The following is a 23,605-nucleotide window of genomic DNA, read 5'->3' as shown; positions in this document are numbered from 1 at the left end:
GTACTCGCTGCTCTCCAACGCACTACGACAGTTTATCACAGCTGTCCCAAGTGTGTCCGAGAGACATACTCAAGAAATATGCCGTATAGCTCTCCTGTTTTTCTCACTTACGACGCTCAAAGAAATGCCCCCAAAGACACATTACGGCCTACAGCTTGCCTCGAAACTAAACTGCATGCTAGAAGCCTCTGCCGAACCTGAGATGAGTTTGGCGGTGATGGAACTTCAGGGTCTGCATTTGTGGGCCATAATTACAGCTGGAAGTGTAGTTGCCGCGGATGCCGCGCCAGTACGAGACTCAATTGGCAGTATATGCTGGTCAAAACTGCAAAGCCACTTCGGCAAAATCATTGCGGGTGACCCCGGAAATGGGAAATTGGGAATTTTGGGTTGGCGAGCCAGAATAGGTCAATTCCCCTGGGTTACTGGGGAGTATGATGATACATTAAGACAGCTGCAGGACTCTTTGATAGGTTGATGATATGCAACAACCCTCAGATTGTAGTAAAACACCACATGGTTTGAAAAAAGTTATCAAATATACTTGAGAGATTCCAAAAAGGCGCTTATTGTTGCCTGGATCTTGTCCTTGCGTTTAAACTGTGCAGCTTATGTAATGGCATCATCGCGTCATATGCTCTCCATTTGCTGACCCGAATCCTGCTTTCTATATATTGCGGCATTAAAGAATATACATTGACTCGAGACTCTGGTCTCCTTCCAAGCCGTTGGTCGTCGTGCCCTCGTTGAGCAACTTGGCTTTCTTGGCGTTGCGGTGCCGCAACAAAAAATAGCAGGAGGCATACAAAAGTCCTGCAACGACCGAGAGGCCCGCCGAGATTGCGTTGCCGGGGACGTACCGTGGCCCTTGCTGGTCAGGATACAGCTGCCCAGACACGACAGCGGAAATGTTGGCAATGGAGTATGCAATGGGCATACCAATGGCGCGCTTAGAGTCTGGGGACAGGTTGGTCGATATCCAAGTGACGGCCAGTGTCGAGATAGAATAAAGACCTGTCAAAGTTAGTAGTACATCCTTGGTTGCTGAATACTACATTATACCTGTGGCCGGAAGTCTGCCTTCAAAAAGAAGTTGGGGCATCGAATCACACTTACCCAACACAAGAATGAACATGCCAGCGTAACCGGCATGTTGATTGGAAGTGCCGACACAAATAAGGTATCCCACAGATACCGGGATGCATGATGCGATAATGAAGACACCACGCTGCCGGAGTTTGTCGGAAAAATAGCACTGAATCACGAGCGAGATTGCGCCCAACATATAAACTGGAATTGTGAGATAGTTCACAGTCAACGAGGCAAACCTGTTTCTGTTGTTAGCTTCTGCGGCTGCATTCACATTTACATAACTGGTGGCACGGCACATACCCAAGGCCAGAAAGAATGGTCGGCAAAAAGACGCCAAACCCGTTGATTGCAATGGACGACGTAAAGAAGGCGATGGCCAACATCCACACAAAGGGATCCAACAGCGCAATTCGGATCCACTTGCGCTCAAACTTGGTGTCGCCTCGGTGCATAATATCGCGCTGCTTCTTTAGTCGCATGGTCTCCTTTTCCTCCTTGGTCAGGAACCAAGCTGACTCGGCAGACGTGGGAATAAATAGCCAGCCAATGCCGCCAATGACGATCGTGATACAAAACTCGATGATAAACAGCCAGCGCCAAGCTGCAAGGCCCCGGCGTTCGCCCATTGTCTGGACAGCGTATGCAAAAAGTCCACCAAATGAGCCGGAGATGCACTGTGCGAGGTTGGTCGTCATGATGCGTTTGCCAGCCGTCTCCCGCGGATATATGGTTGAAAACAGGTACGCAAAACTCTGTGCAAGGCCCGCCTCAGCTGCATTGAGCAGCATACGACAGGCGATGGCCTGGCCGTAAGTGTGGATGAATGCAGTGCCCAGCGTACACAGACTCCACAAAACAAACGCAGTCCCAATTGCCTTGTTCGCACCGTAACGACGGACGGCAAGAACCCACGGAAGTTCAAAAACAATGGTGCAAACACTAGATAGTGTCGTTATATTGCCAAAGTCGCCGCCAGTGAGGCCAATGTCAGCATCGAATCCAAAGACACGGGCGTTGCCGAGCTTAAGGAATTGTACCGTTAGAATAGAAGGAAATTGAAAAAAGGGCAGACAGGAGGACTTACATTGTTACGATCAAGGCTAGATAAAATCAAAAAAATCATGGATACGGGCAGCACCGTCTTGTCGAATTTCGCCAGCGCTGCTGCTTCTTTCTTTGGGTCAATATAGATCGCCGCACTTTCGCCCTCTGCGCAGTCATCAATTATCGTATTCATGGCCGTGGTCTTAACATCGACCTCTTTGGCGGGCTCGGTAGCCATGTCTGTGGTTGGAATGTGCGAAAATCAATATTATCCTTTAAGAGACGCTGTTGTGCGGTTCGTGGTTGTTCGTCTAGCACATCTGAAACTCGTTTATTCTATTGTAAATGTCACAATGAGATCGAAGACGAAATAATCTTTAAGTATACTGGCGAGGCTTAATCTGTACTGAGCCCACTGTCCTCTGGGCTGGTCGATAACAAATGGAGAAAATATTTGGCGAGATTTGGTATTGGCGTGTGCAAATACGACGACGCATCATCGCCATATCTATTGATTGCAACTTTCGTTGGCACATCTGAACGAGAGCATGTGTCGCTTCAAGCCGACTTGAAAAGGTGTTGCCGGTACGATACAGTGGCTATTGCGATAGGCAGTTCAACATGTCTTGATAAGAATGCGTATTAGTATGTTTGGGCTGCGAGGTGTGTTACAAGTTTGTCATAGTTTAGATAATGTGCAATCATACCAGTTCGGTCTAAACGAACCACTGGCGGCATCACAACAGTGCCTGGGTGTGTATCGCTATCTATGCATGACTAGCACGTTAGCCTTATCAATCCCAAGTTATGATAAGAACCTTTCCATGCAATAGAACCCGCATTAGCCCGATCGGACAAACCCGACGCATCTGCTATCTTACACCGTTTCTCAAATAAATCCGACTGCCACTGCCACTGTGGAGTTCAAGAATGATCTGTCCGTTGACAATGCCAATCGTTTTGAAATCGTTGCCCTGAGCCTTTATCCCTTTGAAACCACAACATACGAGAGCATGGCAGACCATGGCACATCTCGGCTTCACCCGCACACACGCGTGCACGACCGAATTGCTCGTGGTATCAATGCATGTCAGAGGTAAGACCCTTCACTGATGGCAATGATATACTTGGATATGGCATTTAACTATGTTTCCAGATGCCGCCGACGAAAGCAAAAGGTATCTTGGCCAGATTTGCCAAGGATGTTATCCACTACAGCTAGCACGCACAAACTGACTGTCGGCTTCCCCCGTAGTGCGATCTCAAGTATCCCAGTTGCACAAACTGCGCCACGGTTGGTGCTGCATGTTTGACATACCACCTGGGCAAAGACACGGAGGTAATGCACAGGGCAGGCCGGGACTTAAATATCGCGGGAACGAAAACGCTAACTACGTTCCAGCTCCCACGAAACTATGTTGCCAACCTAGAAGCACAACTGGCACAACTGACCAGAGAAAACGCAGAACTGAAAGAGCGGGTGCGGACAACATCTGCAACATCAGCCGAGACCGAATCACCGCCAACGAGTGATCTGGCCATATTCGGAGTGTCGCAGTCGGAAAGCTTGACTGAAAGACAGCCGAACCATCTTTTCAACTTGGTGCAAAGTGTCAGCGATGTTGTCGTGGAGCCAACTGGAAGACAACCTCGATTTCTCGGTCAAGGTGGCGGTATCACTCTCGCTAAACTCGTCATGGCAGCCATTCGTGTTGATGCACTGCCCTCGCCCTCTCAGTCACACAGCCGTCCGTATGGATCATTCTCCAGCATGATGGCCGAGGAAGCTTCCTTGCCACCACGTCAGGCGGCTGATCATCTTGTTGAAACATATTTTCAACACCTTACACCGCACCTGCCCATTCTCGAGCGGTCGCATGCGACAAATGCCATCAACGGCGCATATCGTGGTAGCAGTGGCGGTTCGGATTCTGAACAAAACGACAAAGACGTATTCACCACATATATGATATTTGCCATTGCACTCTGCGGCGTTCCTGGGCCATCAGGAAAAGGTCGGCCAGTTCAAAGTGAAGGCTGTTTCAGATCCGCCATAGCGAGCGTCGAGCGCGCCATCGTATATGCAAAGAGCGACATCGAGACTCTGCGGTCGATACTCCTTCTTGCCCAGTTTGTGGCTCTTTGTCCATCGCAGGGCAGCCTATGGCACCTCACAGGCATTGCCTTGCGCATGTGCATTGACATAGGCCTACACTGGGAAACGGACGAGCAGCGTCTGACCATGGATCCCGCTGTCCTTCGTGATCGTCGCCGTCTTTGGTACACTACCTACCAGTTCGACCGTTTTCTTAGCATCACGCTGGGCCGCCCGTTTGGCATAATCGACGAGAGCATACGGGTAGAGCTGCCAAACCCATGGGTGACAATTGCCACCTGCCGCCCGGTTGATGAACTGTCGCCGGATGACAAATTTGGCATTCACAGCCAACGCGCCCTGAATCACGTCTTTAAGATGACCCATCTCGAGTCCGAAATCATGCACGTGCAGCACTCTCAATCGTGGTCAGTGAAGATTGCCTACCCGCGCGCCAACTACGCGGTCTGGTTGCAAGACATAGGGCCTCGCTTGCAAGAGTGGTACACAACGATACCCGAAATTAACAAGGCTCACCCACTATCCATTTTCGCTTGCCAAGCGTACTGGGACACCGTCTACAACAATGCCCTTCTCCTCCTGCACCGACCGAATTCTATGGTGTCTCAAGTTTCTGCGGAGAGTTTGGCGATCTCTTTTGACGCAAGCTGCAAGATGATCAACAGTATAAAAGTGCTGCAGCGAGATGGGCGCGTCGACGTGCTATGGCGTGCTGTCCATCAACTGTTCATGGCCGGCCTGAGCGTCATCTACTGTCTCTGGCACTCAAAAGATATCCGCGACAGCCTTTCGACAGGCAGCTGCATCCAAACGCTTCAGTCGTGTGCATCAACACTCTTCGCAATGTCCGAGACATTGCATGGCGCTGCCGGGTGTCGCGATGTTTTTGACACACTCTCGTCAGCAACAATCAATTGGCTGATTACCTACGATGCCGAAAAGGTGCAGCAGAGCCGCCGGGAGTTTGAGCAACAACTAAACGACTTGCTCCAGAACGTGCAGCCCTCCAAGCGGGTTATGCCGTCCGTGGAAGACGGTGTGGGTGGAGGTACCGCCTTGTCAGCCATGACTGACTGCTTTGCGTTCAGTGAGCTTTTAAGTTCGGCCGCACAGTGGCCGGAGCTCCAGGGGATGGTTCTGGGTATGGACATTGAGTATCACGACCTGGCATGAATAATCATATGATTCCCAGATAATCAGCAGCGTGGCTAGATTCAATTAAATTCAACGCCCCTGATCAAGCACCGCACTGACAGTATTACATGTCTATTAGCACAACAAATAGTATGCTACATTGAATGTACGAAGTAGGTGCCGTTGTGTTCTAATAAGAATGCGAGCCGGGCCTGAAAGTAACGCACGGATGGATGGGCAGTGAGGTTGCATTCCCCTCCGCATATTTCTCAAGATGTGCTGCTGGATCGTGCCTTCTTAACGAGATTTTTACAACCATATCTATTTGCCAGCATTGTTTTCGCGCCGATGCACTGCAGCGTTATTCAAAAGCACCAATGTTGGGGGGATCGTTTCTTGTTTATTGTGCTGTGTGCCTTTGTCCTTGATTGTACAATACAATTTTGTGCCAACTTCACGGCTGCCAGGAGCGATAACCATATGGATGGCTGTTGCCATTGTTAACTACAACAAGCCTCTCGCCTTGGCCCGTCTCTCTTGCATTTCCGCAGCGCAGCCGTTTAGGCTGTAGATGCCGTTGACGGATGGGTGGGTCAAAACAGCTTGGGCCCAACTGTAAAACCGAGGCGCTTTTGAATTAAGACCCAAAATCATTGTCAACGGCAATGGAGGGTTTTCGGCGGTTGGCAATGTGAAAATACGCAAGATGAACGATGCAGTTAGTACCTATGACGGTTAGCTACTACAAGTCGCCGTCGTTAGTGGACAGCACAAAAAAAGGCTCACCTCTGCCATTGTCAATTTCTCGCTGCCGCCGAAGAAGGGAGCGGCATCGTGCAGAAGCGGTTCAATTTCCGAAGACACTGCAGCCGCAAACAAAGCACCGAGAGAATCTGCCTCCTCGTCTGTTGTCGCTTCAATAGCAGGATAGTAGTATTTGTTGGCTTTGGAGAAATACGTTTCAACAAAGAATGCGATCCGCGCACGCATCAATGCTCCGGCAATATCGCCTGTGCGAAGTGTTAAGTGTGTTGATGGGACGGAATCGGCGAGGAACTGCGCTGCGATGGCGGATTCCCGGATGATTTGGTCACCACAGACGAGGGTGGGAACTTGACCCCGGGGGTTGATCTGAAGATATTGCGGGGACCGGGGCACACTGTAGTCAATATGGTGTTCCTCATACGGGATTCCGAGCTCAGCGAGAACTATATGGGCGCGGTGCGCCCCTTCTGTTTGTTAGGCCTCGCTATATTGATTCAGATTGGGTTGCAGAGTCTTACATGGGCAGTTTCTGTTGGTGTAAAGCACCAGGGGCGTTCGGTTGGCCATCTCTAACGGTGGATGCACGTTTATTACACGTCTGTGTGAGCACTGGTGGTGTGAGCATTGAAATAGAATTCGTTTCGTTTATTGCTGGTCACTTGAGTGGCCTTGTCAGCTAAGTTATGCATCTTACTTTATTTCGCTTATTACGTTCATTGTCTCTTTCTGTAATGGCGCGCGTACGTGGATTGCAGCCCACACTGTACTCATCAACGGCAAAAACCGATACTGTCTTATCTATGAGCATGACAATTCAAGGTACACTCCGTCTCTTGTACGAGGTATATTATTGACTTTGGTTTTTTTGATACGACGATAGCTTCGCATATACCCGACGGGTGTGTGTCGCGACACTTTGCGCCCCATAAAAAGCTACAGACATTTGGCGGTCGTCGCACAACGCCGACGGATCAAACCTACGTATATTTTTTATGGTGCAGTGTCATCACTAGTAACAATTCCTCTCGTCAGTTCATCTTTTATATAAATCACAGGCACTACAATACCACACTAATTGACATGTGTGGACGAGACTACACCCCAAAGAACATCAAAGAAAATAACTGCACACCATTCTACAATCAAAAATGCAGACGTTCAACCTTACGGCCACAGGCCACAATCTCAACTACCTTCCCCAGTACATCGCCCAGCGCCATAGATTTTTCCAGGAGCAGGGGCTCGAGCTGGTAACCACCATCCCTACGCCCTGGGACGGCGTTCTCGACGCGCTGGCTTCTGGAGAGGCTGACATGGCCCTCGGTGGCATCTGGGTGCCGTCAATGTATCTAGAGCGGGTGGAAAACTATACAGTCTTCGCTCAGATTGCCAACCGCTGCCCGTTGGCCCTTCTGAAGCACGGCCCGGCAGACGGATTCGACCTGCAGGACGTGGCCGGCAAGACGGTGTTGATGAAGTCTGGCGGGGGCGCTAGCGTCGGCCTGTTCTTCAAGATGCTGTTGCGCGAGAACAACATTGATGCTCGGGCAGTGGACTACGTTCAAGACCTCGACGGTGTCATGCTCGGCAATCTGTTTCAGGGAGGTATGGGTGACTTCTTCGTCACGGACAACTTGTCGGCACGTGCCATGGTCGAGAAAAATCCCAAGATATCCGTGGCCATGGAGATGGTGACCCAAGGGGACGTTCCGTGGAGCGTGTACTACCGGGAGGCCGCCACGGTGACGCCCGAGGTTCTGGACAAGCAGAAGCGATTCTGCCAAGCATTGGCCAAAGGAATTGACTTTGTCAACAACACTGACCCCGAGACATACCAAGACGAGTTGGCACAGCTTTTTCCGAATGTCCCCGTCGAGGCAGCGATTGCCGTAACGAACCAATTCCGCAGCAATGGCATGTGGACTACACCTGTTATTCCAGAGAAAGGATACGACCGATGGCAGGTCGGTCTTAGAGATGCCCGTCTTGTCAGAAACCCCATTCCGTACACGACGCTGGTCAACAGTGGGCCGGCACTGGATGCAGAGGCGAGCGAGTCGGCTGCGCCGCCTCCAGCGTCCCAAGTCGTTGGAGTTACACATCCTACTGTGGTCGAGGCACCGGCCGTGTCATCTGCTGCATAGATTTACACTGGTGGAATTTAGCTTTCAGGTCCTTGGTCATCATCATTTATCTAGCTAGGGAAAACGCAAATCCAATATGGAAATCAACATGTGTGGCGCGAACTAAATGTACCAAAGCGAATCCTTGACACCCTCTATAACCACCCAGTCATCCTCCGCTGCTCGCCGATTTGCGTCTCTATCTGGCGGTGGTGACGGCCGGATGATGGGGTACTTTTTAATGTTTTCAAGTGCCCAGCGTGTCGCCGAGTTGAGAATCGGTGGCGTGAGGCCTTTGCCATCCAATTGGGGCAACCCAGCCAAGCGATAGTGGAAATTGAGGTAGTTGTCCGTCTCGCCAGTATCCCATTCAATATCGTGGAACCTCTTGCCGCTGTGTCGGCGCTCGGCAATGCGCTCTTCTTCCCAAAGTTGTTGCTCAGCGACAGGTGGGAGGACAGCACGGCCGGACCAGAGCCGGGCCAGAGCAATTGCTTGGTATTCAAACGACCGGAAAGTCAACGTGCGAGGCAGGCCTACAATACCAAGTGTGGGAAAGTCACGCACGAATGTATGCTGAAAGATGCCCTCGAACCGATTTTCTTCGTAGTTGTACAGCCTGCGACCGTTCTGCTGCACGTTCCAGAAAGGGTACGAAGGTTTGTAGCCAGTGCAGTAGATGATGACGTCGACGTCGTTCGGACCCAATTCCGTGCCATCGACAAATACGATCGTACCGTCTGCCTTGTACTCGTCGATGACTGGTTTCCATACCAAACCTTCTGGTGGCTCATCGCCCTCCCACAGCGACCGCGAGTGGCGCGACTGGTACACAGGGTGGTGTACACCCTCGTACTTTACGAGCTGGTCAGCAACATCATGACCAGAAGCCGAATTGCCGATGACAAGGACGCGCTTGCCAGTGTACACCTTTGGTGACCTGTAACTCTTGGAATGAATTACACGACCAGGGTAGTTGACCAGAAATTCAGGCAGACCTGTCACTGCGGGGACCTGAATTTACAGCGATTAGAAATGGGGCCCTGAAGGTAAGGAAGAAAAAACTAACGCAAGGGGCGGCGTACAAATGGAACGGCGTAGTGACCGTTGCCTAGGATAACGGCATCAAACTCTTCCTGCCACCACTCGTCGACGTCCCGCGTGCGGTCGTGCTTCCGCAAGGTGAGCCGCCATCGGTTGTGCGCACCGCGTGACTTTTCGTGAATTTGGGAGATGTCCTCCACCGTCGTGTTCAAGAACAGGAGCGAATCGTCGCCGTGCAGTGAGAAGTACTCCCGGATGTAGTTCTTTGGGATCCAGTGAGGGACAAAGGGGCCATAAGGAAAGCGCCGGTCGGAGAGGGACATGGCAATTTCTGGAACGTTCGTTCTGCAGTCAAGACAGCGCATTAGCAAATGAATTGTTCGTCTATGTTTTCTTCCCAGGGAACAATGAGTTGTCTCACGTGAGGCCGTCGTAGATGGGCGTCTTGGTGAACCGCTCTTGGCTATTTGGCGCCAATGTTGCCGGTAGGACCTCGGGAATGGCAAGTGGCGGGTCGATGTCGTGCGGCAAGCCGCCCGGGACGAGCTTGAGAACCGGTGGTACAGCGTCGTAGATCCATGTTCCGCCGGGCTCCTCGCGCCGCTCGAAAACCTTGATCACGTCAAAGTATCCTTCTGCTGCAAGTGCAGACGCAGAAGCAGCGCCTGGGGATTGTATTAGATGTGTTTTGTAGAGTACGCGGCGATGGATGGTGGCACTGGGGAACTCACCTGAAGCGCCAGCGCCGATGATGGCGACAGACTTGATGGGCGGTGCCATGGCAACTGGCAACTGCGACAGGGTGTTTTTGTCTCGTTTGCTTTGTTTGTTCTGCAACTCCGAAAGTCTGTGCAATACCGCAAGGCCCTTGATGCTTACTCGCTATGAACCGCGCGGCCGCCTTGCTGCAGTGTAAGTATCGATATCGGTTTTAAAGAAGACGCATGCAACACTGCGCCTGTACAACAAAGTGCCCGACAACCAATGCCACCAAGGTCAACAGATAATGAATGATCTCGCCTCTCGTGTGGGCGCATCGGATCATATATCCAGCACATCACACACAGCCTCCGCTGTCGTAGGTCGTCTTGCGTGCTATGCGGGGTTTGAGCCTTCTCATATCCCACGCCGTTAGCTCGTCAGCTCTGCCGCATTGTTCGCCATCGCAGGTAATGACGTGCTGTTGCCGGCGAGGCTCCGATACGGCGGAATACATCGCGCAACGGCGCGTTTCTCGTCCGATCTGTGCTGCGCATTACCAATCACCATATACGGCGAGGATTCTGAAATGTGCGTTACGGTGTGAGAACATTCGACACTTATTTTGCGTCTTCGCGTAACTATGCTAAAGGTGTTTTGAAAATCCCAGGGCTGGCTCACATAGCAAATGGACACTAAACGAGGTGCGCTATATGACCTGCTGACGCGACTCCAGATACCGCAATACCCACTGTGCTACAGTGGCCATAGCTGGGTGCATGGTGGCATCGGCCTCCGAAGAAATACGAGTCGTACGACAACGCAGCTCCTATGACAGCCAAACAAAAATTATGTGTGCCTCGTTCAAGATCAAGAAATCAGAGCAAGGTTTTTCTCGGCTTACGGTCTACTTTTGTAATGTGTGCACTGTGTTGCACAGTATTATCTAACACTTGGCTGTCGTCCGCGGCCCAAGGCACTTGGAGTCTGCGGGCCGAGACGGGCCTGAGCCGTTTCCGGTGGCGATTCGACAAACTGCAATTCTATGCCAATCAACGGCGGGAGTCCGAATAATTTAAAATAAAATAGAACGTCAAATATCAAATAATATATACTCGTTGCCGTATGTGTATGCCCGGGCGCTTCCCCTGTATGGTCTATGTACTGAATTACATTACGGGCAAGAGCCCTTCCAAATGCAGAACGCCGATTGTATCCGGTGGCCGTAAATCCTGTTCCCAACGTGCGTCGTGTATGGCAGGCGTGCACGCCGTACCGGTTGCTGTAAAGTGAAAAGAGTAACGAAGTGGAGGAGGCAAAAAAACGATGTCAAAACAATGGAAAAAAAAAAGTAAAAAGCAAAAAAAAAAAAAAAAGAAACTGCAAGCAAATGCTGGCAACAAGCAGCGAGACGAAAATAAAACGAAAAAAAAAAAAAAGAACTAATCAGCTAAGCAATGCTATGTACACTGTTGTCAGAGAAAACGGGAGGGATTGCCATCACCAAAGCCAGGAATCATGACGTGAACGAGTCTTTCTAAAACAAGAAAGGCAGGAAGGACATGACAAAGATGAGAGTGGTGTACAGCGTGGTCGTCGTGTACTCCAGCTCGTACCATGCGGTCTGGCCATTCATGGCAATCTTCTTGGCCTTGTCAGTGGGATGGGCAACGCCAGTCTTGGGGTCGCGGTTGAGCAGCTCCTCGCGGTCGGGCATGCTGGGTGGGTCGATGGCATAGGCAATGGGGGTCCACATAGAGCTGCAGATGAAGAGGAAGGTCAGCGGCGGCCAGTAGGCGTGCGTGACCAGGCCCTGCAGCACGGCTTTGACCGACGTGTACCAGAAGAAGCAGCGGTAGGTAGACATGGCGACACCGACAAGCGTAATGTACACAAAGATCATGTGGAACCAGCCCATGTAGTTGACGACGATGGCCCAAAGCCGCTTGACCATGTTCTTGCGCATCCGGGCGTCGCGCTCGTTGAGCTTGGACGAGATGGAGCCGGTGGGCGTGAACGCCTGGGCCTGGCCACCGAGCCACTTGGGCAGAGCAAAGGCGCGAATCAGGCACAGGGCAATGTAGGGCGACATCCACAGCTGGTAGCGCGAGCCACGCTGGCCGGTGTGGTAGCCGGCGGGAATGAACATGACAAGCTCGCATAGGCGGTTCGACATCATGGCAGCAAAGCAAGCGCGCACAAGCCAGCGGAGCTGGTTCTCGTCCGCATACGCAACGAGCTGCTTGCCGAGCAGCAGGATGACGGGGATGGCAAAGAGCGAGATGTTGAGCAGGATGGTGTAGAGCGACAGCGAGGCATACAGGAAGCCCGAGAAGCGCTGAGCGAAGGTCATTTGGCGCACCGAGTCGCCCCACAGACAAAAGTTGAGCTTGAAGGACGTATCGACGGTGCCGATGGCCCAGCGCGTGCGCTGCTTCAGGTGACTGGCGAAATCGTCGGGAACCGTGCCGTACTGCAGGGGTTCGTGGATAAAAGCTGTCTTCCAGCCCTTACCAAGCATCTTCGTGGAGGTGGCGACGTCTTCAGCAAGGGATCCGAGCGGGAAGTTGCCAATCTCAGTCAGGGCTTCGCGACGGGCCACATAGCCAGATCCAGTGCACCACGCGACACCCATAGTGTCCTTAATAGGCTCGATGACATGCACAAAAAAGTCCAGGCTCTGGGCCAGCGGGTCGCCAGGCGGCGTGTTGTAGAAGAGCTGGGGCGGGCAGGCAAGGGCCATCTTGGGATCCACGACGAGGTGGGGAATGACGGCACGCAGCCACTGGCGTTCGGGAATCTGGATATTCAGTCAGCTTACTGTGTCTTTCTGGAGTTCGAAATATCTGGATTTTGACACGCTTGCGCAGACGGCGACGCCACAGCACGAGAAGTACGGTTTGTTTAGTTCTGAGTTCCGTGTTCTCTGCGCTATACTGCGTGCATGCCGCCCGCATCTGGCTTGCATCTCGACTTGAGGTGTGCGAAAACCACGTGGGACCCATGTCGAATCGGTTTCGTCCCATCAAGACGACGTGATGCCAAGACGCGGGTTGTCACAGGCTTAGTAAGACGAGGTAAAATCAACTCGTTGCCAAACACTTACCATATCAGCATCCAACGCAGCCATGTACTCGCCGGCACCGCCGGGGAACGACAGCGACGCGTCCAGACCGTAGTTGAGATTACCCGCTTTGAAATGGTGGGGCACGCCGGGGTACTTGGGGCGGGCAATGTACATCAGGTTCGGGTACGTTGCAGACAGCGCCTCAACCTCCTTGGCCAGACTCTCCACGGCGCCGTCGTCAAGCACAATAACCCGGAAGCGCTTGCGGGGATAGTCGAGGTCGCAGGCGCCACGCACCGTGTCCATGACAACGTCATTGTCCTCCTTGCAGCATGTAATGAACACATCCACGGTTGGGGCGTCGTCACCCATCCACCGCAGCTTGGGCCGGCGGCGCTTGTGGATGGCCATGACAGTCCAGCAGTTGTGCATCAGCGACGGAATGGCTGTGGCGACCTCGACAGCCACAAACAGCCAGGCGGCGGCAAAGACGGTGCGAAACCTGTTTTGGGCGGACACAATACAGATAATGCGGTACGTCAGGTACAGGAGGTACAGGCCCATGTTGAGGACCGTCAGGTACGGCGTAAACTTGTAGACCAAGCGGCGCCAGCCCTTCCAGGTGTCGGCGTCGTCGCGGTTGTGGATCTGGGCAACGGTACCCGGTACGACCCAGTCTTCGCTGAGCACGGGCTCCGGCGTCTGGTTCAGCAGGTTGGTGAGCGTGACGTGGCTCTGGTCACGGCTGGGAGGGCGCGAGTCGGTCATGGACGACATGGCTTTGTGGCGTTTCAGAAAGGCCAGGTCTGTGGTGCTGGCGCGGGCGCTGTTGCGTGGCGAGGACATGTTGGAATGGAAGCCGCTGTTGTACATGTTGTGCGACTCGGTCAGAAAGCCGCTGCTGTTGTTGAGATTCATCGCCCAGGGGGGGGACCCAGACGACGCATTGTCTCCGTCCATGTCGACGGCGGTCGAAGACGTGTGGGCGGACTGGTAGATCGGCGCTTGGCGAGGCGACACAAGCGGCCGCGAGAAGTCTGTGGATGGCGGGCCGGTCATCCAGCGCCGGTCCGGTCGTTCCTGGTACGGAGAGGGTGTTGCGTAGCCGTCATCCTGTGCCTGGGGTACGTAGCTATACTGGTCAGCCGCCGGCGGCTGCACATTGTTAGCATTCTGGCGTTGAGGCCGTGGCGGCGGCATCCGCTGGTATGGCGGGCTCCGGTTGTTCATGTCGTGCATCTCAACCGGGTTGCCATACGACTGGTCGGCGCCGGAGCCGTCGTCGTAGTAATCGCGCTGAGACTGCATCCCGTCTCTCGGAGCGAGCGTCTGTTGAGTGTATGGTATGTAGTTGTTTGCTTATGGTTTCAAATTGGTGCCGGAAGCTGGCAGAGGTTGAGCGAGTGAATTGGGTTCCAGGTCTGTTGACGTTGAGCTCGGATGCCAAGGGGGGGTTAATCCGAGAGATCCCCTGGTCGAGCTGCACGCGTTCTTTGAGGTTTGAAGTATTCCAATATTTAATACGCAGCAATCGTTAAGAATCCTCCAGCAAACGAGCGTGTGTCCTGGAATGACGGTGCCAGGTCCAAATAAACAAAACTCAAAAGAACAAGCGAGCGAAAGTTGGAGGGTTGGCAAGGAAAGAAACGAACGAAAGAAGTGACGGACTCAGTAAGAGGGCCAAGTCAAATTGAGAGGTTGGTGACAAGACAAAAAAGGAAAGGAGGAAATGAAGGAGGGAGGGAAGGGAGGGAGAACAGGAGGGAAAATCAGGAGGAGGCAAGAAAATCAAGAATGCGGATAGGATAAGAGGGGATCGGACAGCAAGGCAGCGAGTCAGGAGCTGGAGACAACTGGAGACAAACTGGAGACGAAGTGAACAAATCAGAACATCCAAGAATCCAAGGAAAGAAGGGAAGGGTTAGCAGAAACAAAGCGGCCAGGCGAACAAGGACGTGGCACTGGAAACAAAGCACAGTGGACGAGGCCACCTTGACGATACGGAGTACACATATTGAGTACGACATCAAAGGATGGGGATTGGCTTTGAATACGCAACAGCGGCACTGTCAGGGCGAGACAAGTGGCGCGATACGAGACTCTCCACCTGATCAGGAACCACATAACATCATCCAGTTGATTCAAAACAAATACATGGAGCAAGAAAGAACAAAAAGGAATATGCACCCCACCGTGAAGGCAAAAGGTACGTGCAAAAGACAGTGTACATGTACGAACGGGCACCAAGCCAACATATTGCCCCGTAGCCCGGCCTTGGCGCTAACGCAGGGCCTTATCTCAGGCTGGTTGACGCAAAGCTCGACTCCTTCTCGGTACTCACACTCACCCGAGGAATCCTGCGGCCACTCCGGCACGACAAGCGATGCGCCTTGCAGGCAGTGCTGAAATCCAGAAATAATCTGCGAAAACACTACAGGCGTCGGGCAGCTCGGGCGTGTCCTCTGCTAGTATGTTTGTGTAGCAAAAGAGCCACAGTGCCTCGTGTCTCTATCAATGTCTTTGTCAATAAAATTTTCTTCTTCCCTTCTTACCCACTGTGTAAACACTGGCTCCTTTTCTCCCCTTTTTGGGTGGTTGATCCACCCTTGGCCCAGCAAGTCCTTTGTTATCCCTTTGTTTATCTCACTTTTCATCCAACTGCTCCAATTTTTCGGTAGTCGTCTTATCTCCTCAGCCTGTGACATCTCTCCTTTGCCGTTCCCTGTTTCAAAGCGTCCATTGGTCTACGATGTATCATTCCAATCAGTACATGAGCGCGGTGTCCAGTCAAAGTAGCGAAACATCCGACTCGTGCCCCCAAAACAAACTCTTGCCTGGGCTCCTTACGGAAACGCGCCACGCTGAATTTACTGCGTTGCTGATATGCTTTGTCACTGAGTAGTGGCTGCGGCCCGTGACCATTCCTGGCAGGGCTGCTATTAAAAATTCAACAACCATGCACTAATCATGCAGAGACAGGGGGCGAAAAATAATTCCAGGAGGGTAGGGACAAACAAAAAAGGAATGGCTGTCACAACACGTACAAATTGGGTGTCGTAAAGCAGGCAAAAGGCACGTCGAAACGCCTTCGTCACCCTCTCTCGCGTCACTCTTCGTATCCTGGAGAAGCCTACCTTCGAACCAAGCCAAGCCACTTCCTGTTCAGTGGTCTGCGATATGGTGCGTATAACCATGGCCCACGACGGAGTGTGCATCGTGAGGAAAATGACCACAGCGGAGAAGGAACGGAATGATATGGTAGCATTTTCCGTTGGCAGTGAGACTGGCTAAACGATGCCAATACGAGCTGCCAGTGCCCAAACACGACTGAAAAGTGACAAGGAAGCATACGAAGTAATGAGAAAAATCTTGGGAGACTGTACGAGAAGGAACCGAATGCCCCTGCAGAAAATCCCGCGAGGCTAGTGGCTAGTGCGCGATTCGAGACCCACTGTGCCTTAATGGGGCGCCTATCACCAACGCGTTGGATGATGCAGGATTGCTAGAGTGGTGTGGTGGGCGCGTTCGGTGTGTTGGGTGGGCTCGTAGTGGGCTGGGGCATGGTTCTGGTAAGGAGGTCGGTTAGCACGGTGCGGTGTCACTGGGGCCAGAAAATTTCGCGTCTTTTGGCCCCTCTAGCACCCAATGGCTTGTCTTTTGCCTCTGAATGAGAGCGCCCAGTGGTATAGTTTCGGTGTAATTTTTTTCAGTGTGGTTGAATTGTTTTAATTTATTTAATTTTTTCTTCGCGATTCTTCGCTAATTTATTACATCGTAGAAACAAGGGGAAACATACGACGTATCCCATATTTCCTTTTTTTATATCCAATGCAGCTGAAGCTTCTCCATCTCCTTCGTCTAATTGCCCCTTGGTCCTCTGCCACTCGTTATTTCCATCTTTTCCTGTAGCTCCGTTGTTCGTATCTCTGAGAGCGCTGGCCACCGTCGGTGCCTAATTATAGCAACGCGTGGTCCGGATGCCACTAGACAGGTCGGAGTCCGCCGCCCAGGTCGCCTTTGTCTTTTGATGGGCAAGTCCAGACAGGGCTTGGAGAGCGAAGAACCAGGCTCGCCAGGGAAGCAGTCCAGACCGGCAGGGGATAAGTGGAGACAATTACAAACGCCTTGACGCCCTGCCGATTTTTTTATTTTTTTTTTGAGGCACACCCTTTACTCCCTGCGTTGTGTGTGCAAACCGTCATCCGTACTGTGTAAGGAGTACGAGTATCTTAGTGTGACAATCATTTTACGTCCCAAGAACCGATTTCTGTTACTGACGTTTCCGGCCCCTCCCCCCACCCGCTCGGTTGTCGGCCTGGGTGTGCATGCATCGTAATACAATTCCAGTGTGAAAAATACGCGACGCGGAGAGTGTAATACGAGCACAGAGAACAAAGACTGAGCACACAGACTGCGCTGTGAGATACTGCGGAGCAAAGGACTCGCATTTCTCTCAATATGCGCATATGGCCTGTCATCGGCAACCCACCCGTTTTTAAACAGATTCCGGCGTGTCTGAGATCAAATAAAACAGCAAAGACCAAGGGGGGGCAGAGAGGGTAAAAAAACAGGAGCAACTTCGGCACTTTTCTTCGAAAGTCGTCCAGCTTGGGCACAGGTGGCAAGGGCGGAGCTCGATTGGAGCTAGAACCCACTGCAGAACACCGCACCACTTCGAAGTCGCAAGGCCTGCAGGTGCCAAGCAAAGTCATCGATCGCCCAAAGCCCCCACCCAGCACGCCGCCCTTCCTTTCCTGTTTTGTTCCCAAGACCACGGGCGTCGCCGTATCAGTGCAGCGTAGTTGTTCCTGAACATCCCACTCCTGCCGTGCTTCACCATATCCACTTTGCCCTCTCTTGTCCAGCTCCATTCTTGTAAAAGAAACACAACAGACCGTGGCTGACGTCTTTGCATTCCGATGCTCGTTCTTTGCCCTGTTTTGTACACTCCTTAGCTGTTCACTCTTTTTGTTCTCCTCCGGGTAGTGTTCTGTACTCGTTGGCCACAATCCTACGCCTGACCCGCTTCCATCTCCGCTCTCCCTCCCTTCCGTCCCAATCGCCGATTCTCATATCCCTCGACCGCCCGTGCTTTACGAATTTCGTGCCTTCGTGTAGCTTCTCATTCGTTTGCATACTCCTGCTCTCGTTTCGATCTCGTCTTTCCTATTTTTCTTCCTTTGGCCGGCTTCATTTTCCGTTTCGGCGCCCTCGTCGCCAACTTCCTCGCCGTCGTCTTCGCAGTACACGCTGTGTACGCCTTGTTTACGGGCATCCCCTCACCATGGCCGTTCTCGGCGTGACGTTTCTCGTCAACTTTGCGCTGCTCGTCATCCCAATCGGCGTGACGCTCGCCATCCTCTTTGGCATTGACGCCCAGCGCTCCTCCGTCGGCGATGCGCCTATCTACACCCCGCAGCCCAGCGGCGGCGCCGGCTCCGACGGCGGCGGCGGCACGGGAAATAAGCTCACGACGAAGACGTACTGCCAAAAGTCTTACGGTATCACGCCAATCACAAAAGGCCAGGAATTCACACGTACGTCGATGTTTCCCATCCCCAATCCATGCTTACTAAGCTTCACGATCACTCACCCTCTGTCTCGTGTTGGTCATTGTTGTCTCGCATCACCATTGTCTTTACTAACGCCTCGTCAGTGAACCCTAACCAGTGGGGCTGGGATCCTACCGAAGGTGGTGGTCTTTGTATGAATGTACGTATTGGTCCTTCTTCCCTCCACCTACACAGACTCACAACTACGCACAATCACCGGCACATGTCGGCAGCGGCTCAGGCCCACCACGCCCGAACGTTCGCCTTGCTAACACTGCCAGGTCACCACATACGACAACAGCACGTATCCGACCAAGACCACCGCACCTGCCTGGTCCATTACCTGGGAGTACCCGCAAGGTCCCGAGAGCCAGCCTGTGCACGCATTTCCCAACGTTCTGGTGGACGGCGGTGTCTTCCCGGCCACTGTTGAGTCCCTGGTCCATATCGATCTCGACGTCGAGTGGACGTATGGTGTCGGCAACAAAACCGCCGCAACAACCGACGAGTCCGGCCTGACCGCCGACAACGTCAACGCCAACGTTGCCGTCGATATGTTCCTGGACAAGGACCAGACCAAGTCGGGAGACAGCTCCAAGGCGGCGTACGAAGTCATGGTGTGGTTTGCCGACTTTGGCGCTGCTGCACAGCCCATTGGCCTCGCCACCGGTGCTCTCACAACGGAAGTGCTTAACGGCACCACGTTCAGCCTCTACTACGGCACCAACAGTCTGAAGCAGAACGTGCTGACGTGGCTGGCCTCGGAGACCACTGATAAGTTCAATGGTGACCTGCTACCACTCTTTACAAAGCTGTTCTCGCTGAAGAATGCCAACTTCCCCAGTGCCAGCGATTATCTCGGCTATTTTGCCTTTGGGTCGGAGGCCTACTACTCCACCGACTATGTGACCTTTTCTGTACCCAAGCTGTCCATTGATGTGACGACGTCATAACCGTCTCAGTCATTGGGCTTGTCTGTGCGTCTTAAACATAATCTGCAGGGCATGGTTTTTATAAATGGGACGGCGTTTTGGGGGTCATTATCAGTCGTGCTTTTACTGCCTCGGTCATTTGCAGTCTATTTTGTTTTACGTTGTCTAGATAATACACAAATGTGCTGGGTAACAGCGATCCTACACAGTGGACTGGGATCACACTCATACAGATAGAATACCGAAATGAAACATTAATCAATCTATTTCAGCCTTTTAGTACGCGGTAAGCCGGGAAATAATAAACGGGCTGCGGCCCGTCATGTGGTATTTCAGATGAATCGATTTGTGGGACTTAAAAATGTCCGAGAATTTGCAGAAATATAACCATAAATTCATACATTTATTTATTCGTTTTTCAATATTTCAAACAAGATTCTACCTCAAAATTTGTTTTCATGAGACATTGTTTATTAACCTTTTAAATATCGTCACTTCTTTTTTCTTAAAAAAAAATTCATTTAAATTATTTTTAAGTTTTTTACACGAAACTAAACATCTGAAGATTTTAAAATAAAACGTGTTTCTAATCATTCTTTATTAAATTAACCGCAAAACTTTTCATCACTGCACAATTATCAATCAATTGTAGAAAGTAACAACCGTCTCCAGTCTCAATATCTCATAAGTAGTTACCACAAGCGATTATGCTCAATGCTCCTTGCTTCAACAAACAGGTTTGGACGTTACTCAATGGGTGGTTTATCTTTTGTTAAAATACGTTAGGCAATACTATGTCCCCCCAGACAATATGACGATACCACCAAATACAGCTCGTTAACCAATGTGAAGGAGCGTCTGTATTGACTGGAGAGCTGCTTGAGGCCCTCAACAACCTTTCGGCTTTCACCACCAACATAGTCCATGACATTATCTGACAGCGCATAGATGCACTTGGCCGAGAGACCTTGGAGAAGGCCATTGGGAATAGTGATGAAATCCTCTATAATGGAGTTGATGCGGTAGATGAACGACCGCAGCGAGACTGGCAGTAGACGCTGAGGGCTTCGTGCCCCTCGAGCCCGGCGTTGGTGGACGAGTGATGGGCATAGTGGAATACGATCCGTAGAACCTCTTCTGTATCCTTCCGGTGTGCTCTAAGAATTGCCTCATTTATGGTGGTGACGAGATCAGGACTGAATCGACCGCAGCAACAGTGTGCATCCCGGGGCAGTGGTCCGGAGCAGATTATTGCCATCGCATTCGGCAACAGTCTTCGGCCGGCAAACAAAAGACGACGAAGGGGATAAGTGGAACCGGCGCCATAATTTACATTTAATTAAGAAACGATGTATGGTTTAGTACTTTGACGTGTATCTGCGAAGTGGTTGGTTGTGAGGAGTCATTTCGAACGACGTGCGTTTCGAATGCCCACATGTCAGTTGGCCGCTGCCGTCGAGCGGCGGGCCGGCTCCCGAGGGCTGAACGGGGTCATGCGGAGGGAAGCCCAATGGATTTCGTATGACAAAGCGCTTGCCTCTTGCGCCTTCAGCCGATAGAAATACACCGTACACGGCAAGAATAAAGTCGTAAATGATAACATCATAGGTCCTCGAAGGGCCGAAATTAATGTGAACTACGCGACGTTGCTTATTTAGCTGTTGCCCTCTGTCCGCTGCAGTACGTGTGTATTGGTCACAACAATCCCTCCTCCCTGCCAGTTTCCGCCTCCGACGTCACCAGCGGCGTTCATTTTCCCACCGCTGACGGTCACGTTGACAATGCCGCCGTTAGCGCGACGCAACTCATCCACGAGCCCTTCTTGACTGCTGTTGTCCGGGTCGACCAAGCCGATATTTGCTGGATTGCGGCCACCGGAGTACGAGGCACCGCCATTCACACCACCGTCGCCAGCTTGGCTGTGGTTGCTGCCGGCGCTGCCACCAAAACTCTTGAGCTCGACGTCGTCAGTGTTGTCTTTGTCATTGTTCGTGCCGCGGTTGCGGCTTGGAAAGCCCGAGCTGCGGCCACCGGTGCCTCCGATGGTTGCCAGTTGGGGCCGGGCACTGCCGCTGCCACCGGTGTTCTCGTAGCTGCCGTGCCCGCCGTAGTACTTGGCACGCGACGTTTGCCGCTTGATGGTGCGGTACAAATTCGGGGAGTTGGCAATGACGACGGCTGTGGCTGATTCAACTGTACCCCAAAGGGCCAACCAAGGCACAGTAGGCTGGCGCGTGCCGTTATTGATCTGGGTAACACGAATGGTCGAGGCGATGATGCAGACGAAACCGAGACAAAACAGACATGAAATGGAAATTTTGCGGGACAAGGGCATTTGAAGGCCGATGAGCAGACGGAGAGGCAGCGCCATGACTGGCTCGTTAGAAGAAGGTGGCCACTTGTGAAAGACACGACATGACAATGAAACTGGAAAAGAGGAAACGAACTCAGCAAATCTGTCAGCAGGTCAACGGCGTAGCCGTACCACATGCTGATGGCAGCGTGGACAATGTCACGCTGAGACACGCAGGCGCCGACGGAGAACCAGGCCGTCATGTTCTCGCAGGCCTCGAACAGCGTGACGATGCAGCCGACTAGAGCCAGCGTCGAGAAAATGACGAGCGCCCACCACAGGCGGTTGTACTGGGCCAGCTTGTCAAAGAGCTTCTTGTACATGCACAGCAGCGAGAACTTGGCGGACCAGAGGCAGAACCAGAGGCAGGCGGAGGCAGCAAAGAGGCCCTTCTGGATGAACAGGGCATCCTCGGTGGCAGTTGCGTAGGGTTCGATGAGACCTTCGCCCAGAAGGGTCAGTCGGAAGAAGGCCGGGACGATGTAGAGGTACAGGACGGAGACGGTGACGAAGAACAGGTAGGAGAGCAACAGCCAGATGTCTTCCATCCGGATTTCGTGCCACCACTGCCCGTTGACGGCGAGACGGCCTTGGTACCACAGCTGTAGGTTGCCCAAAATGCGGAGGACGATGACAAAAGTGGTGAGGACCAGCATGGCAATGCCAGTGGCACGAAGAGAGCCCTCAGTCACATCGGCGGCCATGACGAGAAGGGCTGGCGAGTCGAGTCAATGGTTTGGAAAGTAATGTGGTGAACGGAAAGACGCATATTTACACGAGAAAATGAAAGGCGAGAAGAGACACCACCACCTTACAAGGCGTCCATGGCAAACACCGATCGATCTCTTCGGTTGTGTCAGCAGGGGTTTGGTCCCGACTTTGTAGTAATGCAGAGTATGGGCAGTCTTGAAGCGCAGATCCTGCTGAAAACAGACCCATCGAGTCAGTGCCAAGTACGATTTACCTGGGTGGTGATCCCGCCTGTTCAGCTTTGCGATATTTCAAAAGTGGTCGGTAAGATGGCGTGGACTTGAAGGAAGTATTCCTTTCTTCGACAACCTGGTACTATCAGAAAGTACTTCGGTTTTCTTTACCTGCCACTGGTGCACAGAGGTATCGTCCTTTCCAGTACTCCCAAGCAACTTACATTCTCGGTGTTCTGCCCTATCTCAGGTAAACTGAGGGGCAGATCGGCAGATCGAAGATGGTCAGAATACGACATACGATGTACGAAGTAGAGTGCGCACAACAAATGGAAGCCATGCAGAATTGCGCCGACGGGCATTGATGGAGAAGACAGCGAAAACGGAAGGCAGGTCGCCAAACGCTAAGAACCCGAAACCGAGGAAGGATGAGTTTTTGTCAGAAAGAGGAGAGAAAGGTAAAGGCGGAATGAGCTAAAGGACGACTCCGTTGCTGCACAAGTCTCCTTTAGGTTATGAGCACCGACGATCCTTTGCCTCCTGGAACCAGGGTCCCTGCCCGGAAAACATTTCCTGCTGGTGATTACGGACTTTCCGGCTGCCAGCATCGCCTGCCAAGAGCACTGATTTCGTTGTAACATGCAAATTATCATCTTATTTTCGAGGATTCCACTTTGGAAAGACCCTGAGAGAGCTGTTCCTCAAGTACTTCGTATGCACAGGAGCAATGAAAGATAACACCGTTTGTCATTTGAACGACT

At 52.1% G+C, this 23,605-nt stretch overlaps 8 protein-coding genes across 8 annotated transcripts; 3 read left to right on the top strand and 5 right to left on the bottom strand.

Moving 5' to 3' along the window:
• Positions 1-682: 682 nt before the first annotated feature.
• SPSK_09012 (putative nicotinic acid plasma membrane transporter (putative)) lies at positions 683-2,374 on the bottom strand (the record flags this gene model as incomplete). The annotated part of the gene is made up of 4 exons (XM_016735593.1): positions 683-1,014; positions 1,117-1,328; positions 1,393-2,114; positions 2,177-2,374. The coding sequence occupies 4 exons, from the start codon at positions 2,372-2,374 to the stop codon at positions 683-685; spliced, it is 1,464 nt and encodes a 487-aa protein (XP_016588709.1).
• A 775-nt stretch (positions 2,375-3,149) lies between these two features.
• Positions 3,150-5,425, top strand: SPSK_08670 (uncharacterized protein; the record flags this gene model as incomplete). Its single annotated transcript, XM_016735261.1, has 3 exons — positions 3,150-3,232; positions 3,293-3,314; positions 3,539-5,425. The coding sequence occupies 3 exons, from the start codon at positions 3,150-3,152 to the stop codon at positions 5,423-5,425; spliced, it is 1,992 nt and encodes a 663-aa protein (XP_016588708.1).
• A 465-nt stretch (positions 5,426-5,890) lies between these two features.
• Positions 5,891-6,718, bottom strand: SPSK_09700 (glutathione S-transferase; the record flags this gene model as incomplete). The annotated part of the gene is made up of 3 exons (XM_016736272.1): positions 5,891-6,112; positions 6,173-6,615; positions 6,670-6,718. 3 exons carry the CDS (start codon positions 6,716-6,718, stop codon positions 5,891-5,893), a joined length of 714 nt encoding a protein of 237 aa, XP_016588707.1.
• A 581-nt stretch (positions 6,719-7,299) lies between these two features.
• Positions 7,300-8,295, top strand: SPSK_09561 (uncharacterized protein; the record flags this gene model as incomplete). The annotated part of the gene is made up of 1 exon (XM_016736133.1): positions 7,300-8,295. The coding sequence occupies one exon, from the start codon at positions 7,300-7,302 to the stop codon at positions 8,293-8,295; it is 996 nt and encodes a 331-aa protein (XP_016588706.1).
• Positions 8,296-8,397: 102 nt separating this feature from the next.
• On the bottom strand, positions 8,398-10,098 carry SPSK_09001 (uncharacterized protein; the record flags this gene model as incomplete). The annotated part of the gene is made up of 3 exons (XM_016735582.1): positions 8,398-9,288; positions 9,360-9,663; positions 9,740-10,098. The coding sequence occupies 3 exons, from the start codon at positions 10,096-10,098 to the stop codon at positions 8,398-8,400; spliced, it is 1,554 nt and encodes a 517-aa protein (XP_016588705.1).
• A 1,456-nt stretch (positions 10,099-11,554) lies between these two features.
• SPSK_08488 (glucosylltransferase family 2) lies at positions 11,555-14,392 on the bottom strand (the record flags this gene model as incomplete). Its single annotated transcript, XM_016735084.1, has 2 exons — positions 11,555-12,817; positions 13,124-14,392. 2 exons carry the CDS (start codon positions 14,390-14,392, stop codon positions 11,555-11,557), a joined length of 2,532 nt encoding a protein of 843 aa, XP_016588704.1.
• A 3,976-nt stretch (positions 14,393-18,368) lies between these two features.
• Positions 18,369-19,589, top strand: SPSK_09381 (uncharacterized protein; the record flags this gene model as incomplete). Its single annotated transcript, XM_016735954.1, has 3 exons — positions 18,369-18,621; positions 18,741-18,796; positions 18,918-19,589. The coding sequence occupies 3 exons, from the start codon at positions 18,369-18,371 to the stop codon at positions 19,587-19,589; spliced, it is 981 nt and encodes a 326-aa protein (XP_016588703.1).
• Positions 19,590-21,222: 1,633 nt separating this feature from the next.
• On the bottom strand, positions 21,223-22,625 carry SPSK_09221 (uncharacterized protein; the record flags this gene model as incomplete). Its single annotated transcript, XM_016735797.1, has 2 exons — positions 21,223-21,941; positions 22,016-22,625. 2 exons carry the CDS (start codon positions 22,623-22,625, stop codon positions 21,223-21,225), a joined length of 1,329 nt encoding a protein of 442 aa, XP_016588702.1.
• Between the last annotated feature and the right edge of the window lie 980 nt (positions 22,626-23,605).

Source organism: Sporothrix schenckii (genome assembly GCF_000961545.1).
Source record: "Sporothrix schenckii 1099-18 chromosome Unknown Cont44, whole genome shotgun sequence".
NCBI classification, from domain to species: domain Eukaryota; kingdom Fungi; phylum Ascomycota; class Sordariomycetes; order Ophiostomatales; family Ophiostomataceae; genus Sporothrix; species Sporothrix schenckii.
Note: the sequence above shows the minus strand (reverse complement) of the source record. Positions and strands in the feature narration are given on the sequence as shown.